A 19,187-nucleotide genomic window follows, 5' to 3' on the forward strand; every position below is an offset into this window, starting at 1 on the left:
TTATTAGTGTTGATGTTAGGTTCTAAAATACGGACCAATGGCCTGTCAAGAGGAGCCCGTGGCACCATTTGCCGCTGGATGGCGGCAGCTTAACCACTCTCTTCCTCGAGCCAAGCATCCACATCGCGAGGGTGACGTTGCACGCCTGGATGGCGCAGGAGATCAGGGCCGCGAAGCAGGAAAGGTACATCGCGTTGTAGTCGTCTATGCCAGCGACGCACAAGACCGGCTTAAAAAGGGCAAGCTTAAAGGCGTCAGTCACTACTGTTCATTACTAGTGTTGGGAGCTGTTAAGTATCGCTCGTAGTGTCAGCCGTGTCGCTGATGCCGCCTGCGCTACATGGTCTTGGCCCAGCGAGCACAGTCAGAGCTAGGGACAAAAGCTCACGCCTATTTTATTTTTTGGGGGGTTTTATTACGTTTTTATTTTTGTCTGTTTAATTTCAAGTTCAAAAAATACACAAAGCAAAAAATGTTCATGAGCTTGAAAAAATGTTCAAAAATTTATAAAGTGTTTATGAATTTAAAAAATGTTCACGCATCCAAGAAATGCTCACAAATTTGAAAAGGTTTACAAATATAAAAAATGTTCAATAGATCAAAGCAATGTTCATGAATTTGAAAAGTGTTCATGAATTTCACAAAAAATCTTGAATTTCAAGGATTTCACAAATTTTTAAAATATTCATGGATTTGAAATCATTCACAAATTTATAAAATGTTCATTAGTTTTAAAATAAAATGAAAAACCAAGAGAAAAGCAGAAAACTGGTAGATAACAAGGAAAGAACATAAAAAACTATGGTAGGTTCCAACCATGGACCCCACCCGTTTCCATGGGTGTTCGCGGAAACCAGTAATGGGTCGGCCCACGAGAAGCGTACAACAGGCGAGCGTTATGGTTAGCGGTTCCTATAAGCAATCTAAGCATTTGCGACTGGTGTTTCCTAACAAGCACCCACATTGGGAGGGTCTGGCTATTAGATGGGCCCGCCCATTTAGGCTTTTCTTTTGCACCAGTTTTAGGAAGCTTCAGAATGACAAGCGATAGGTGTAAGAGATCCATCCCTTGGTATCCATTGTTCGTTCCATGTCAGGCTGCAAGTGAACACGGGCTGCCCGCGGTGCCCACATAAAAACCCACATAATCAACGTTCGCGGACGCCCGCAGATAGAGCAGCCAGATATGTGGGATATGCGGGCTGTCCCGCGGCGTCCGCATCAAGCCCACGTTTTCGTGATGATGCAATGATGATTAGGGCGCCACCGCCGTCCAGTTCCGCCATGGTCGACCGCGTCCAGTTCCGCCGCAACGCTGCTGTTACACCGCATGGCATTTTCCACCCCCGCCCGGCGCGTCGTACACGGCGCCATGTTGTACGAACCTTTACCCGTACATGAGGTGAAAAACATCGACGCCATGGCTATGTCTGCAGCTAGCTACTGGCTGGCATTGAACGATTGAACAAGTGGGATCGTTTTCAGTTGTTTCGCAAGAAAATTACCCTGGTCATCAGCCATATTCACTGCGAGCTAGCATGGTTCACCACTACCTGCTGCCTCCCTGTGTTGGGCAAAGTGCATCTGCATATCTGCATTACTGGGACTGCCGCATACCCTATCTATCCATCCTGACGTGGGGATAGCAAAGAGGATCCGATCCATGTGCTAGTTTATTGTTGCCTTTCAATCTTATAAGGATCCAAGTAGTAATTAAATCTGAATCTTCACATATACTAGTATCCTCTACAAGTGTACATCTGTTCGTCAGATTCCGATGTCTCAAATATGAATCCCTATGCCTTCTAATTCTTAACTGATTTTAATGCAAACCGGAGCATAACAACCTGCTTTTAGTAGCTGATGATCCTAGATACAAGGCACGTACAGAACGTTATAGCAGGAGTTGTATGTGAAGCCGTTACACACAAAGATACGTGGGAATACGACCTTAAATTATGTGGGACGAGCGGCAACCGCGGACAAAACTGCATGTTATGTGGCAAGCCCGCATAAGCCCACTTAATTACGTGGGCTGATGCGGCGTGATGCGGGCGTCCCGCGGGGCGTCCCACTTGCAGCCTGAGTCCCATGCACCTCTCCCATCGCCGGTTCCATAGCTTTTGGATGCACCGCCCGCTAAAGATAATTCTTTCATTGATAGTAAGACCGTGTCATAGGAAAAACAAAAGTTGGAAGAGCACTTTATCCCGATGGACGTTGAGGTTATTCAGAAAACCCACTCCCCATAAGAAGGCAACATGACTTCTGGGCGTGGTACTTTGACAAACGTGACATTTTCTCAGTACAATTAGCCTACCACATGCTCGTTTCACAAAGGAGAAAAGGCAGGCTTGTCTACAAGGCCGGGTGACGAGCTTTGGCATGAAACAGGTGGAGAAAAACTCGTGCTTGCACTAGAAGATATTGGTCCCTTCAAAAGTTCATGTGTTCTTGTGGTGTCTAGCTACACACTCACTCCCAACTATTGGTGTGCTAGCGCACAGGAACATGCACCGGAGAATAAGGGAAAAATATGCGGACATTCTCACTCTTAAAGGTATTCGTTCTTAGAGTGCACTATGTCAAAGTGCGTACGGGAGCTCTTCGATGATAAAGTTATGGTGTTACCGTACTCCACGCAGGAACCGCACGCTCAGGATTGGCTATTTGCTCTATTTGACCATTTGAAACATGATGAACTCATTAGAGTTCTAGTCCTCCTTTTGAGCAATATGGCACCATCGAAGGAAGGGGATGCATGAGGACATTATTCATAGTCCATTGTCAGCGAAGAGCTTCGCTGATCGCTTCCTTGTTGATTGGGAGATGAATGTGGCTTATAAGGCTCCTAATTACCCACAGCAGGCGACGATGACACATCCTCGATGGATAACGACCTATGTGGTTTCTTAAGATTAATGGAGATGTTGGAGTTGCGAAGAATAGTAGCACACGTGATGTTGTAGTGGTCACACCAGATATCAATGGTGAATACTTGGGCATGTCTGCTCTCCTTTTTGCAAGGCTAGATACCTCGGAGACCCTCGAAGCTCTCTCCTTCCAAAAACATGGCAAACATTTTCAAAACATATATTCAACTTTTTTTTCATAAAAGATGAGCATTTTCTTTAAACGTGATGACATTTTTAAGTGTTATGAACAATGTTATTATGACTATTCTTTTGAATAGTATGAAACATTTTTTAAAATTACGTAGACAAATTTTAGATTGTTTAAACATTGTTTAAAATGCCATGAACATATTTTTGATCGCGTGAACAATATCATGAACAATTTTTACTTTGCCCGCTGGTGAAGGACTCCCTAGTTTGGCGACCTCTTGGGCTGTACTTTTCATGGGCATGGGCCTTTGGCTGCATCATACATATTCATGGGCCTACCCATAGGTATTTCTCCGTCAAATGGTACAAACTTTTTTTAAAAATTACCTGAACAAATTTTAAAATTTCATGAACATTTTAAAAAATCTCATTAAATATTCTTAAATGTGCGAACATTTTTCTACAATTGAATGAACAATTTTCAAATTTGCAAGAACAAGTTATGACATGTGATGAACATTATTTTAATAGAGAGGACGTTTTTAAAAATTAAATAAATTGTTAATTTTTGACACAGAATATCTTGAAATGTAAATGAAAGTAAAAAGGTTATAAAAGTAAAAAAAAGAACAAATCAGACAAAATTGGGCCCGCCCACCAGAGGCTTCCCTTGATGCGAGGCAAGCATTGGTCTCGCTAGAAGTGAGATAAAGAATGTTCATACTCCCAATCGACACCTTATGTGGCAAATTACTTGTAAATGCCTTACGCTTCCTGTGTGGATCGGCCACTAGCATGACCCAATAACTTCACAATATTTTCATATTTGGAAATATGTATAGTTCAAAAAATTGTTAAGTATGTTAATACAAAAAAGAATATTGCAAAAATAATAATTTCGTGTAACTCAATATGTAATTATATATATACAAAAATGTCCATGCATTGTTTTAAAATATTTCCGCATACAAAATATATTCACGTAGCAAAGGATATGTTCATGTGTTTTAGAAAAGTGTTCATATATTTTAAGAAAAAAATTGTGCATGTTTGAATGTGTGTCCATATAATTTGAAAAGGGAAATTTCCAAGCATTAGTCCATAAAACAAGGTACAGAAACAAAATGTAAGAAATTAGTCTAAAAGATGAGAGGAGAAACAATAAAGGGAAGATGAATGAAAGAAAAGGATAAAACTAAACACAAGCAAACGGCTCAAATACACGAGGGAGTGCATGTTTGCACGACAATTAGTTGGAACGGGTGTAGAATACGAATTGGCCCAACCAAGGTAGTCAACATTGGATTGAACCTCCAATCATAGGATCGCAAATTGTAGACTCTTAACTATCAGTGTCATAGAAATGAAGATTCTACTAACCAAAATCGTAGAATCAGAGTGGTTAGTTTGGATTGTAAAGTCGTAGAATCGTGATTCTGACTACCTTAGCCCTGATCATGATAGTATGTTTTGGTGCCTACCGTTGTGAAATCGAGAAAGAAAAAAGTAATTGTCACATTAATCATGGTGTGTTGTGCTTACAAACGTTATTGATCCAAATATCATAATTGTAAGCTCCAACCAATTCCTACGATGAGGACTACCGTTAGCCCCCGTAGTTACGGATGTCTAAATTCGACAAATATAAGATTCTGTCACAAGAGCTTGCATAGCGGCACGTGCCAACTCAACTATCAGGTACTTCCATTTATAAAAATTTCTTGTAATGTTCTTGAGAATTGGCTCTGCCTAGATCCGATGTTTTTGTATTGACGATGTGAGGACTTGGTAGGACAGGAGGGGCAAGGGTTAGGGGCATCATCAAGCATGGAGATGAAGGCAGATGGGCAAGCGCATAAGGAAAGATGATGAGGCTTCCAATGGAGATCTCAGGACTTTAAAATCACCGTGATGATGTCAAAGATATGGACGAAAAAAATGTAAGATTACACTTTATAGTTTATAGTTTCCTCATAGATATGTGTCACGTGTCCATAATATTGGGGTACGCCAGCATTTTGGCAATAAAATGTTAAAGACAATTTTAAGTGGTTTTAAGAGTGTCGGTTCAGGGAGGAATTCACCCAAGAGATGGATTACCACCCCTATCTTGATGTTTGAATCCCCCTTTCGCCTCCTTAAATATCCCCTAAGGTGTTGTTATATTTGTGTTTTGTTTTAGTTAAAGAGTCCATTGTAGTTGCAAGTCCGCGCATATTATAAGTGTGCTCCTTCAGTTTGCTTGATTTTGATCCGGTCAAAAGCTGGAATTGTTCTTTAACAAAAGCTTGCTTGAGACCATAGCTTCAAGGGGGCCTTCCTCCCGTGGGTTCGATAACTCAAGGCCACCTCAGGAGAAATAGGCGAGAATCCTTTCTGGTCCATTTCCCGGTCACCAAAGGAAGTAATCAATATCGTCAACCAGATAGTAGCACATGTTGTATTCATGCCCATTGACAGTATAGTGGAAAGGATGAGCTTTTCCATCAGTCAGCCTAGCAAACAATGGTGATCGCTACAGCACATTGATGTCACTATGAGACTCGGGCCAAAGAAAGCGTGCCAAATTCAAAGATCCTGTGTTGCAACTGCTTCAAGACCGACGATGGGCTTCTTAACATGACCCTGATATTGCCATCGTAAAGTTTTTGGATAGTTTTTCCATTTTCAGTGCATGCTGTGTGATCCGAACAAACCTGGCCACCCTCTTGCTCCCGAGATTGCCAAGGCCTCTTGTTGTCTTCCACAGTTGGTTCTCTCAGGTACTAAGGTCCAAACACCATGATCACGGCGGTTGTAAACCTGGCCATGGCATCTTCGCATGTGCTCTCGGACATCCATAGGTACCCATCCCACGAATCAGCGGTCTTGCCACATGCAAGCACCCGTAGTGTGACCGTGCACTTTTGGAAACCAGAGAACCCAATCCTTCCCACAACGTCTTTCTTCAAGATGAATTAGTCATCAAAGGACCGGATGCATCATCGCCGTCTCATCCGTGTAGCCCTCCTCGTCGGAGGAGCCGTCGGACAACTCAACATAGTGCTCGTATATGTATTTCATATCCCAATCCATTGCTTCAAAAAAGAAGGGACAAGTATTTAGCTCGAGCAATTCACTGAGTAGTTGCCGGGCATGGTGAGCATGGTAGGAGTCGATGGTACCTGCACAGCGATTGGAGGAGAGGTATGGAGCAGCGACGGAGGAGAAGCGGCATGGAGCCCGGGTGTACAGTTGGAGGTGACGCACTCGCCGAGTTCCGGCAGGGTTGGAGCATGGCGGCCGGGGCCGTGGAGTGGCGGCGAAGGCAAAAGAGAAAGACGGAAGGAGAGAAAAATGTGAGGATGGACGCGCGGGGTCCGGGAGGGGTTTTGGGTGGGCCGGGGATGTCGGAGTCTTACGTGGGCGCTATCCGGACTCCGGACTGCAGCAAAGCCCCCGCCCCCCTTTATCTCGTGTTTGCTGGAGAATGTACGTCCGGATCGCCCGGTGGACCGATACATACTCATTTGGATGTATGGCCAGTGGCGGAGCCACCTCCCGGCGACCCTGGGCAACTGCCCGGGCTTTGCCCAGGAACTCCCATTGGAATATAGATGGAGATGGAGAACTACTCATGAGTTTTAGTGGGCAAATACCCATGAACCACATCCCTTTGTATTTTGCCCCGGCTTCATGGATTGGCTAGCTCCGCCACTGTGTATGACTCAACACGTCCGGACCATACAGTCCGAACGGTTGCGAGTGGTTTGAGAGTCCACTTTGAAGATGCCCTCAAGTCTTTTTGAGGCTTTGGCTAGAGATGCTCTAGTGTTTTGACATGTTTATTTTGGATGAGAAGAAGAGAAGAAGAAGAAGAAGAAGGGCTATCTGATCTACAAAACGAAACTGTTTTCATTCGCCAAAATAAGTTAAAACGGAATCGTTTTCATTGGAAAATATAGTTTGCCAACTCGAGTCTACTATTTCCCCCCTGCCCAACTAGTAGAGTCGATTGAACAAATTGGAAAACATGGTGCCGGGCTGCCGGGCGACGCGGCTGTCTGTCCCGATTCCAGCATCGGCACGCATGGTCGCACAGTCGTCGGCGGTGTCGGCCAGTCGGTGCGCACCCCACGCGGGCGAGGGAAGGTGCAACGCAACCGCGTGCATACCGAACGGCAAGGAAGACGTGTGGAGTGGAGTCGCTCGTAACCCAGCAGGCACGCACGTCGGAAAAAGTCAAATCCCGTTCGGCCCGGCCGCGGCGCATGCATGCACGGGAAGATTCCCGCAGCCCGCCCCATGTTACCGCTGCCACCGTCGCCTCCAGCTCACTGCAGAACCGATCCAACCGGACAGGTCGACTGCTTTTGTCCCCGCGCGCCTCCCCTCCCCTCACGGGAGAAAGAGACGGCCAAGGGAGACGCCGTCGACGCGTCCTGATCGAGCCGGGGGCCTCGGGTGTGATCGGGTCATCGGCGCGCACGGCTGGCTGGCTGGCTGGCCGGGCGCGACCTGTGGGCTGGAGTTTTCCCGGCGCGCGCGCGGACTGCGCACGCGCGGCGCGGGGCAGCTTCCGCCCGGTGGCCTGTCCGTCCGTCCGTCTGTCTGCACGTGGTACGTCGGCCTCTGCTGCTAACGAAAAACTCGTGCCGATACTGTTGTATTCCACCCGTCCCGCACCGCACACGTATACGTACGTGGATCGGCCAACTGATTGCCCTCACTGTCAGCGTCAGGACAAGAAGCGTGAGTACAAAAGATTGGTTACTGCTTGGCTGGGAAAGGGAAATAAACGAGGGAAAATAAATAAATGCCTGAACTAAAAGAGCGGTAGCGTGGAAGACAACGTTAATCAAACAGTAGTAGCAACAAATATGTGAAGGACGACATCTCTGTCGGTGCAACTAATTGCCGTTGCCGCTGCGATGGAGCACGAGGGGGCAAAGAAAAGAAAAGAACCTACGCTTTTGGCGCCAACAATGATTTTCTCACTGCCCCAAACTGTTAGGTGAGCACGGCTGCCCACATGCTCGCACGTACTGCCCAAAGCAGACGCAGGCCATGCTGATCGCCATTTTTGAAACCGAGCGTGTCGGGGATAATCATCATCATGAGTGAGATAAACTAAAAGGGGGAGAGGAATGAGTGAACGAGCAGCGAATCTGTTGGTGCATGCCATTCACCTCTGCTCTGCTTCCGTCCACCATGGCAATGGCACGCATCCTGGCCTAACCAATCTGTTATTTTCAGCCTAGTCGTCGTCACCCTTCCTAACTCCGCCGAACCAAACCATGAGGAGTCCAGTCCAAGCGCGATTGACTTGCTAAAACCACGCGACAGCTGCGTGTGTGTGTCTCCCAAACCTTGACGAGATGGCCCCGGCCTGCTGCTGCAGCCATTCTCGGCCCCAATCGCGCCGGGGCCCGGGGGTCAAACATTAGGCATTCTCAGTTGGCATGGAGTCTCACGGTGCAGTCGCAGTTCGGTACGAGTTGCTATTTCTCAGAGTTTGGTCCGCGTTCAGGTCCAGAGAGCAGATTGCGACGGTGCAACGGCCTCGTCAGATCCTCAAAAATTCGGAGGCTGGAAATAACCGACACTGCATTTTCAGCAACAAATCATACCTTCCCTGAAAATAATCTACATAATTAAATGGCAAATAAATAAAAGCGTCTTACTACCGCGGTAGATTCTGCAACCGTTCGGTATATTCGTCTCACGAAAGAAAGAGGAAAAAAAAGGCTCCAAACAGACCAGATCCAAGAAGAGACGAGGAAGAAAACGAGACGAGGGTAAACCGAGCGTCGCTCTCCGCCGCATCAAGCAAAGCAAAGCCGCCCGAGGTTGAAGGTAATGCAAGACAACTGATAACACCCTCCCTCCCCTCCGCTCTCCTTCGGCTCGCACTCGTCGCTGTCCTCTTTGCGTGCTCGGGACGCTCGGATCGCTAATTTTCCGGCGCTTTGGCGGTGCAGTAGTCATCAGGGGGTTTATTGCGCTCCCTTGCGTTGCTCGCTTGAGCCTCACTCAAAGGCGGATCGCCACCAGCTTTTCCTTCCGTTAGTTGCTCCCGTACGTAGCTAGCGGCTCCAACCGAATCGGGTGGGGGACTCGTGGCTCCGATGTCGGTGGATCTGCTGCTTAGATTATGGTTGGGGACTGGGGCTGGTTTGAGATGCAGATCCGGTGTTTGTTAAAATGTCTCCGAGTTAGGAGGTTCTCATTATTTTGTTGTTGATGATGTTGATGGTGGTGGTTCTTTTAATCATGGTTTGTTTGATTTGTTTTCTTATGCCTTTCTTATGACTTTCTTGATCTTGAAGAAACTGATATAATGTTATGATTTTCTTTCTGGTATAAGAGTGCATATGGCTTGTGTTTTGATGGTTTGAATGTATATGTTTCTTTCATGTGTGGTGCATAAATAATGCATTGTAGTACTTGAGAAATTTGGCATATAAGTAGAGGAAGTTCTGGTTTTTGTTGACTTGTTAGCTAGGGCATGTGACAACCCATGACCTTGGACTGTGTAAACAAGTGCCCTACCAGTCAGTATCTTTCCTAAATGATGCCTTAAACAGAGAAGAAAGATGAGGAGTCTTTCTTAGTCTACTAGTTGCACTAATCAGATGACAGTGACTTGTTGTCAAAGAAAAATCAAGTGACAGTGACTTAAGAGTAGGACCATAGAGAATTCAGTATTTTTCGTGGTTGCACTCTTTTTTCTCTTGAAATAAGATATATATTCAGAGCTCAAATCTGAGTACTATCATGCATGCCGGAGCTTTCCTGTGGAAGGTTCAGCCACTGTATCTTAATCAGTAAAAAACTGCAAGTGGTTAATGGTGATTGGTGAGACTTGACAGAAGAGTATCGTTGGGGCAAGCAACGGCATCAACATCAGGTTTCCTGATTTTGACCGTGTCTGGGCTTTGAAGGTTTCCATTGCATGCTCCCACTGGTTGGACACAGCTTGGCGTTTCTTACATCTCAATCGAACACTGTAACTTCAGCATCCTAGGTTATTTTGCAGTACCGTTTTGACCCAAACTTAATTCGCTCGCTGCAGTTATAGTTGACCATCGATTAAAATAGTCCGTGTGCTTGCCCCCAATTATTCTTCCACGCTATTCATGTCCTTGGTTCATGGGATACGAGTACACAGCCACTTCCTCTGTATTTTTGTAGCATGTATACACTGAATTTCAGAGATAAGAAGGAGAAAAAAAAGGGTCCGGAACCTTCAGATCTGATCACACACTATTTAATTATTCCCTAACAGCGTGGTATTTTTCTTAGTTTTTTCTGATTGGTTAGAGTGAGGAGGTTGGTGGTCTGTCATGGACTCATCTGAAACCTTTTCTAGCAACGCAAGTTTGGTGGGCATGAGAGCGGCACTTTGCCTTGCAAGACCAACCCACACCTGCTCAATTTATTCCGGCGTCTGAATTCTGACCGGTCTTCACACGGTTAATTTTCCAGAGGCGGGGAGGGGAGGGGAGGGGTAGATCCAGCCTGCTGGCTTCGGGGAACGGGGTATATAAGGAGTTGCAGCCTCCTCTCTGCATACAACCCGTGGGCAGCAGCAGCTTCTTCTCTGCATCCACCAAGAAGTCGCCTCCGTTGCTTTCCTCCAGCAGTGCGCGCCCCTCCTCTCGAGATCTTCTCCGAGTTCCTGAGATCTGGTGAGAGTTCCCCTGATCTGGTTACCATCTCCTTCGGTTTAGTCTCTAGTTTGGTGCCTGATCTTGCAAGAGGCGTGGTTTGTTTGTGGTAGCTGTTCTTCTCTCGGTTCCTCTGAAGATGCTTGCTGTCTTCAGATCTGGCCGAGTAGTGGTCGTCTGAGATTCATTGTCTTGATTTAGTTAGTGGTTTGGATAGTAGTGTTCTATGCTGTGAATTTTCATTCGGCGAGCTGTCTGCTGCCGCAGCCGGTGAATTGGATGATTGGTGTGATCTCCGTTCAGTCTGTCATGCTCCTTGTATGCAGTCTGCAGAAGTAGGCACAGCTTTTTCACCTCAAGTTAGATCATGCTGTGAAGCTGCCAGCATCTGATTGTTCAGATCTGGTCGTGCTTATTTGCCGAATTAATTGAGTAGAAGATTTCTTAGAACATTTATGTAGCTTCAACTCTGCATTTCTGTCACATACCGTCTTTTTAAGATCTGAATCTCGGTTGCCTCTGTTTACTCCGAGTCTCTGAGATGTGCAGTAAGACCAGTGGATGCTCTGTTTTTCAGTCCTCTGAAGACGATTCTTTGCTGTCATCGCAGGTTGTAAGCAGCCAAGATGGTGAAGATCTGCTGCATCGGAGCTGGCTACGTCGGCGGCCCAACCATGGCTGTCATTGCCATCAAGTGCCCGGCGATTGAGGTGGTGGTTGTGGACATCTCCAAGCCCCGCATTGACGCCTGGAACAGCGACACCCTCCCGATCTACGAGCCCGGCCTCGATGATGTTGTCAAGGCCTGCAGGGGGAAGAACCTCTTCTTCAGCACTGATGTTGAGAAGCATGTCGCCGAGGCCGACATCATCTTCGTCTCCGTGAACACCCCCACCAAGACCCGCGGTCTGGGAGCCGGCAAGGCTGCCGACCTCACCTACTGGGAGAGCGCCGCCCGGATGATCGCCGACGTGTCCAAGTCCGACAAGATCGTCGTCGAGAAGTCCACCGTCCCTGTCAAGACCGCCGAGGCCATTGAGAAGATCCTGACCCACAACAGCAAGGGCATCAACTACCAGATCCTGTCCAACCCGGAGTTCCTCGCCGAGGGCACCGCCATCGAGGACCTGTTCAAGCCCGACAGAGTGCTCATCGGTGGCCGGGAGACCCCCGGGGGCCAGAAGGCCGTCCAGGCCCTCAAGGAGGTGTACGCCCACTGGGTCCCCGAGGAGAACATCATCACCACCAACCTGTGGTCTGCCGAGCTCTCCAAGCTCGCCGCCAACGCGTTCTTGGCCCAGAGGATCTCGTCCGTGAACGCCATGTCGGCGCTCTGCGAGGCCACCGGCGCCAACGTGTCGGAGGTGTCGTACGCCATCGGCAAGGACTCGAGGATCGGGCCCAAGTTCCTGAACGCCAGCGTGGGGTTCGGCGGGTCGTGCTTCCAGAAGGACATCCTGAACCTGGTGTACATCTGCGAGTGCAACGGCCTGCCGGAGGTGGCCAACTACTGGAAGCAGGTGATCAAGATCAACGACTACCAGAAGAGCCGGTTCGTGAACCGCGTGGTGTCGTCCATGTTCAACACGGTGTCCGGCAAGAAGATCGCCGTGCTCGGGTTCGCCTTCAAGAAGGACACGGGCGACACCCGGGAGACGCCGGCGATCGACGTGTGCAAGGGCCTGGTGGGCGACAAGGCCCAGGTGAGCATCTACGACCCGCAGGTGACGGAGGATCAGATCCAGCGGGACCTGGCCATGAACAAGTTCGACTGGGACCACCCGATGCACCTGCAGCCGACCAGCCCCACGGCGGTGAAGCAGGTGAGCGTGGTGTGGGACGCGTACGAGGCCGCCAAGGGCGCCCACGGCGTGTGCATCCTCACCGAGTGGGACGAGTTCAAGAAGCTCGACTACCAGAAGATCTTCGACAACATGCAGAAGCCCGCCTTCGTGTTTGACGGCCGCAACGTCGTCGACGCCGAGAAGCTCAGGGAGATCGGCTTCATCGTCTACTCCATCGGCAAGCCGCTCGACGGCTGGCTCAAGGACATGCCCGCCGTGGCCTAAGTTCACCTCGTCGGCCGGCCGGATCGGAGGAAGAGCAAGAAGTGGTTTGACCGTGATTCATTCTTTATAGTTTGCATTTTGCAGGAGAAGCATCCACATTTTCTCTCTCGGCCATAAGAATTTAGTAAATCTTCATGTCTTGTTAAGTTTCCGATACATGTTTGCGCCACCCCGTCTGTAGATCTTACTTATAATCAAATCCTCGGGCCCCTGTGCTGCCTGAGGAGGTTTTTCCGTTGTATCCCATGAACGAACTTTGTAGCCTGTTTTGCTGAAATCATTACAGAATCCAATGTGTTTTTTCATCAAGTTTGTAGTTGCTCCTCATTTTTTGCTCGTGTGTTTTGCTTCACTCTAGAATTGTAGCTTGTTTTTTTTTTTTTGAAAGGAGAATTGTAGCTTGTTGGCCAGTAGCGTAATCGACTAGTCACATGATCCCCACTGAACCAGAAGGACCCAGGAATGGAGTTTCAGTTTCCTCTGTCGCGGGATATGTTGCAGGGAGCAGACAGAGAGGCCACGCGGGCCGGTATCGATGCGACGCGCGGGGCGAGCATCCTGCAGCAGGCCCATCTCTCTCGCCCCCGGGTCGGCACGCATCTCTACCGGCCTACTCCACACGTCGTTCAGTTCCAGCTTCCATCCTCCACTGGTGGGATGCTATTCCCCGTCCCACTCCACACCGGCCCGGCGCCCACAGCGAAGGCAAAGTCGTCGATCGACGCCTGTGAACAACAGGTGGAGTGCTAGCGTGGATGATGCCGGCCGGTGATCGCGCCAGACAACTTTGATGATCGAATCTGCGGCGGAAACCGCCGTGCTGGGTCCTGCAGGTCAAGGTCGATCGCCAAGTGGTGCGTGCAACGGCGCCAAGGCGCGGGCGCGGACGCGGGCGTGCATGTGTGTGTGCCAGTCGACGACCCAGACCTCACCTGGACCGCGTCGTGTAGGTGTGTGGATCGGCGTTCGTCCCGCTTTCCCACCGACACCCACGTACGTGTTTGTGCGCGCGCGCGACACCTTTCTCCAGCTCCGCTTCACACTCGTAAACACGCTCGTTTCTGTGAAAAGAAAAGAGGTAATTATACCGGGCGTACACCAACTTGTGTGGCGATAATATTTCTAGCACGCAAACTTACAAAAAATGTAATATTTTTATGGGTACAAAGTGAAATATTTTGAGCACACAAACTTAAAAACACGATTAACCGGTCGAAAAACTTGCTAACCTCTTTTTTAGGAAAAAAAAGAAACATGCTAACCTGGTAATCCAAATCACTACGAATCAATCAAAATCACACTTTTGCTAAAAGGGACAAAGCTAAAAAAAATCACTAACAAGGTTCGCGATTAGGTAAGTCGCATTTTTCTACTTACGGCCCCTTGGTTTTTTGTAAATCTCGTTTTTACATGAGCCATTCGCTGGCTAGATTGCTAAGGATTGAAATGTAAATTTATTGAAAACTAAAAGGGCCAGTTTTGAAAATAGAAAGATACATCTACGTACAACCTGACGATCAGCCGGGGGTATCAAGATCTTCCTATGGAGAGCATTGCACGATGCGGTTCAGGTGAAACCATCCTAATTAACCAGCAAATCGATACGGTCAGTGTTCGATATGCCGATTGTTCCATAGGATTTTATATATGCACTTGTTCTGCGGTTGCAGTCCGGCACATGAACTGCGGAAACTCCTCGAGCTTGAACCACTCAATGCTACTGCCTCGGGGTTCGTTAGATCGGGGTCAGCTATTTTGGAGGCCCTAAGTGACTCGGTGTCTGGTCACTATCCAGGTTTGTCACTAGTGAGATTATTGGAAGTTACTGTTGTTTCTGTATGGTACCTGTGGTGGATTAAACGAATGGTCACACATGAAGATGGCACCCCTCCAGTAGGAAACTGAAAACTATTTATATGAGCTATGTGCACAAACTTTGCATAGACTACTCCGAGAGCTAACACATGGAGAATGTCAAATGGTGTAAACCGGGGGTTGGTCTGCTGAAACTCAATATTGATGCTTCTTGTCACAAAAAGGAAGGGCCTAGATCGGCTGGTGCCATGATCCGAGATAATCATGGAAAATTAGTGGTCGCATCTTGCTCTTTTGTTCCTAATGCATCGGAAACTTATGTGATGCAGGCACTTGCAATAAAAGAGGGACTTTCTCTAGCGGCGTCCCTGGGTATCATCAAATTATTGCTGATCCGAGTACTTTGAAGTTAGTGAGATTTATGGGGGAATGACTAAACGGTCGACCGAAGGGGCAACGTTGTTTTCTCATTGCATCATCTTGCGACGAAGATAGGTAATGCCCATTTCAAGCGTTGCACCCGGGAAGCCAATGGAGTAATTGCACACATGAGATAGATAAACAATGTTACAAGAATCATCTTTCGTGTAATTGGGTAGATGATTCTCCCTCTTTTATTCTTGAATCTGCGCTTTTGTACTGTTTTGCGTTGATCAATAAAGCAAGTCATGATAGCGTTCTCATAAAAAATAGCTAAATGAACAGCCTACAAATACGTCTTATATTTTGGTACAGAGGGAGTAGAATAATAGAAAATGATAGCGATGCTAGACGTGAAAATGTACAAATCTAGCCCTTTTCTGAAACTTTAGCACAAAATGGACCAGATCCAAAAGCAAATTACAAATAAATCCATATGCATGATGCCCTAGCTAGGTTAGGGCGCCATGCTAGATAGCATGATGTCCCGGGCTACCTCTACCAAGGGCGTTGTGCTATCTAGCATGACGCCCCAGCCCCGGGTGTTGTGCAGATGGGTCATTTTGTGTTCCTTTTCTTGGATACTGGTCATTTTATGCTAAACTTTCAGGAAAAAAAATGCTAGATTTGTTCATTTTTACACACGCTAGACATGAACAAAGCGCAGGAAACGCTAAATGCCTCGTTCGATCCTTCCCAACTATCTGAGCCTGACAGGCACAGAGCGGTGAGATGCATGCACATCAACCCTTCGTAGGTCAGGTCGCCATTAAAAGGGGTGTGGCTCTGGCGTGCACAGTGCACATTGCTCTCTGCATGTGAACACTGAAAACGATCGAATGTGGAGGCATATGGTATGGTCGAACCGAAGGGAACATTCCATCCACACCAAATTTAACCAAAAGTTGATAGCCGCACACTAGAAAGCAGGTGGTGCAGGCATCAACTTTACTTTAGCAAGCTAGCAGCATTTTTCTAAAAGGAGCACAGTACATTCCTAATTCCTTGTACTAGATGCACACATGATAGAAAGCAATTTAAGAGCACACATTACTCACTGTTCCACAATGTAGTGCATATAGATTTCTTTCAAAAGTCAAACTTTACAAACTTTGATCAAGTTTGTGGTAAAAAACATATATATCTAGAATACCAAATACATACCATTAGTTACATCGCAAGACGTACTTCCATATTGTACTTTTTTGGTATTGGGGATATAAATAGTTTTATTTATAAAGTTGATTAATGTTTGTAAAGTTTGACTTTCTAGAAAAATCTATATGCACTACGTTGTGGAACGGAGGGAGTATTACATATAGGGCTCTTTTATGGTGCCATGAAGTGAATATGGGCCATCCATTTTTGTCAATTCGATGGATGATAGTGAATGATATCAATTTGCTCCAACACAAATATGATGGAGTACCACCCCAAAAATATTAGGAGTACATTGACTTTGGGGGTAAAAAACGGCAATTTCTATATTAAAAAGTGAAAAGTGAATCGAAATTAGTAAAAATGTGTTGATATTTTATTATGCTCACATCACAGTGCAATTAATTAAAAAAAAGTCCCCACGTCAAACCCCAAGAACCTAATTTAACCATGGATATCGATTTGCTCTGTCGGAAAGGAATGTTTACTATTCTTTTTCAGTTATTGCACACAGATAGCTGACGGCATCGCCCAAGCCCATTTCGGCATGTGTGCAAATTTGGCACAAACCCACCCCATTTGTAAAGTCTATCATTTAACCTATATAGAAAGGTGGGGGTGGGAAGGTCTTAAGAGATGCTAATTAAGAGGAATTGCATGATGGCGGCCAATGGATAGAGAGGGGAGGACGGAGATCAATTCATTGATTCAAATGACTATCTCCCAACCGCTTTCAATGGAGGCGACGACGAGGACTCGCTGTGGATGGCAATGTAGAGATATAGATAGAGATAGAGATAGAGATAGATGTTGGACAAAAGGAAGGGTGAGGCGATCCCAGCACATTCCTTATCTGCAAGAATGACGTACCTCGATTTCACGAATTGCGGCGATGGTGGATGGAGATGCAATCTCTGCAGAAGTTTTCGACTCTACAATGCACGAATTTTGCCATGAAGCATATTGGTGGACATGGTGGTGCACTGTGAACGATCTAGAATGGTTGGTTGGTGTCCAGGTGTCCAGCAAGGATGCGCCCGTGAGGGGAGGGGTAGACAATTACCCCGGCAAGTGGGTCAAATCTGTTAGCATCGCACACGGGCCACGGCCAACCACACGGACCGCAGCCCACCGTGTTTTGCTGGGCCGTGCACATAAGCAACACTCCCATAGTGTCTGGTCCGATACCTGTGTAAAATTAGTGCTTTTGCCCTTGCACGATTAAGGTATCTACAATTCTATACTAGTGCCACTCAAAAAAAAAGTTCTATACTAGTTATCATAGTTCTACAATAGTGCTAGCAAATTTTATCTAGAATGTTGAGACTCAGTAAAAAATCAGATTCGAAGTTGATGGGAGTAATAAAGAACAAAGCGTTGAATGATCTAGCTGTATGATCACGCCGATACTGCACTGCATATATGCAGAATCTTGAACATATATATACATCCACAACAAACTAATCCTGCTAGGCAGCTAGCTAGCTAGAAAGTCATAAAAGTTTAGGTTAATACAATACTATTGTGCAAGAAGACCATATACTACTACTATCAAATTGCTACATGCCAAGGGTCAAGTAGATCAAACAGATAGGCTGAAGCTAATTAGGTGGGCATATAATTTTGCCATGAGATCGAGACTTGCACGGGCCTGTCCAATAATGAGGCGCAGTGCAAAATCAATAGCAAATCCTGTCATCAGTAGAAAGCGTTGTACTCCATGCATCGTCTTTGATCAATACCCGTCTGTAATAGGCTCAAGATCCAGCTCGGTCTCAAGGGATGCTGTAGGAGAGCATCGATCAATCAGCTGGAAACCCTAGCTATGGGTAGCGCCTTTGGTTATCCGCCTTCCCTGATCTGAGAAATGTCATGACTTCAGAGTTCAGATATAGCCAGTAGGGAGATAATTCTGCATAAACGGGAGTAAAAATGAAATCAGAGTAGGTTAATTACACCATAGAAACATGCATATGTGCATGATATGCATGTCTGAGAGAGAGAGAGAGAGAGTCAACAAACAGATCTATAAAAAGGATGTAATTAAACACGAGAAAAACATTGGTGAAAACTTGGGACAGGATATGCCTCGCTTTAGTACACGGTACAACAACTATATACTCCCCCCTTCCTAAATACAAGTCTTTGTAGAGATTTCACTATAAACCACATACGGATGTATATAGGTGCATTTTAAGTTTAGATTCATTCATTTTGCTCCGTATGTAGTCCACCTAGTGGAATCTCTACAAAGACTTATATTTAGGAACGGAGGGAGTACTACCTAGTGCATGGAATGGATAGTACATGCATGTATATATATGTAGTACACTAGACATTATACGAACTTGTTCGTCCAATCGATCAATTCACATGTACTATACATATTGAAGATCTCCGTGTAAATGGGTTGCAGCTGTATGCATATATACGTATCATCCATAAATACATGGCATGACATATTGATCTGACAGTATGTACATAGATGGTCCCAGCTAGCTAGATATTGGAGTACAGTAGTACTCGTGATATATGCAACCGCAAGGAATTAAAGCCTACTATACATACACAAATGTATAATTCTATATCCAACCAACTACTAGTATATATCCATAGATAACACGTAACAAAGCCCTATTGCCTAATTTAGTTTTCGGATGGGAACATTTGGTTTTCAGTGTGAAATATCACCGTAAATTTTGTGCAATAGAAGACATGCATGAAGATGAAGTGACTAGCAAAATCTGGGCAAACAATTAGCAGATCAGGAAGTCAAATTGAGGGAAATAGCCAACTAATCATTCATGTGTTAACTCAACTGAAGTATGTGAATAAATATTTTAAAGCCTCCAACATGGAAAAAATAAATCAAAACATGTGCTTATATACATAAACTATCTCACAAGGTTGCACATTTTTCAAAGTTATTTTGGAGTATCCATTATCGGCTTCCTGGATTTTTCTTAAATCTCAGTCCTCTAAAACTGTTTACTAATTATTTGGCCTAAAAT

At 46.2% G+C, this 19,187-nt stretch overlaps 1 protein-coding gene across 1 annotated transcript; it reads left to right on the forward strand.

Annotated features, from left to right (window-relative positions):
* The first annotated feature begins 10,504 nt into the window (after window positions 1-10,504).
* Window positions 10,505-13,092, forward strand: LOC123113372 (UDP-glucose 6-dehydrogenase 4). The gene is made up of 2 exons (XM_044534590.1): window positions 10,505-10,735; window positions 11,325-13,092. Exon 2 carries the CDS (start codon window positions 11,341-11,343, stop codon window positions 12,781-12,783), a length of 1,443 nt encoding a protein of 480 aa, XP_044390525.1. The 5' UTR covers window positions 10,505-10,735; window positions 11,325-11,340; the 3' UTR covers window positions 12,784-13,092.
* The last annotated feature ends 6,095 nt before the right edge of the window (window positions 13,093-19,187 follow it).

This window comes from Triticum aestivum, chromosome 5B, assembly GCF_018294505.1.
Source record: "Triticum aestivum cultivar Chinese Spring chromosome 5B, IWGSC CS RefSeq v2.1, whole genome shotgun sequence".
In the NCBI taxonomy this organism is placed as follows: domain Eukaryota; kingdom Viridiplantae; phylum Streptophyta; class Magnoliopsida; order Poales; family Poaceae; genus Triticum; species Triticum aestivum.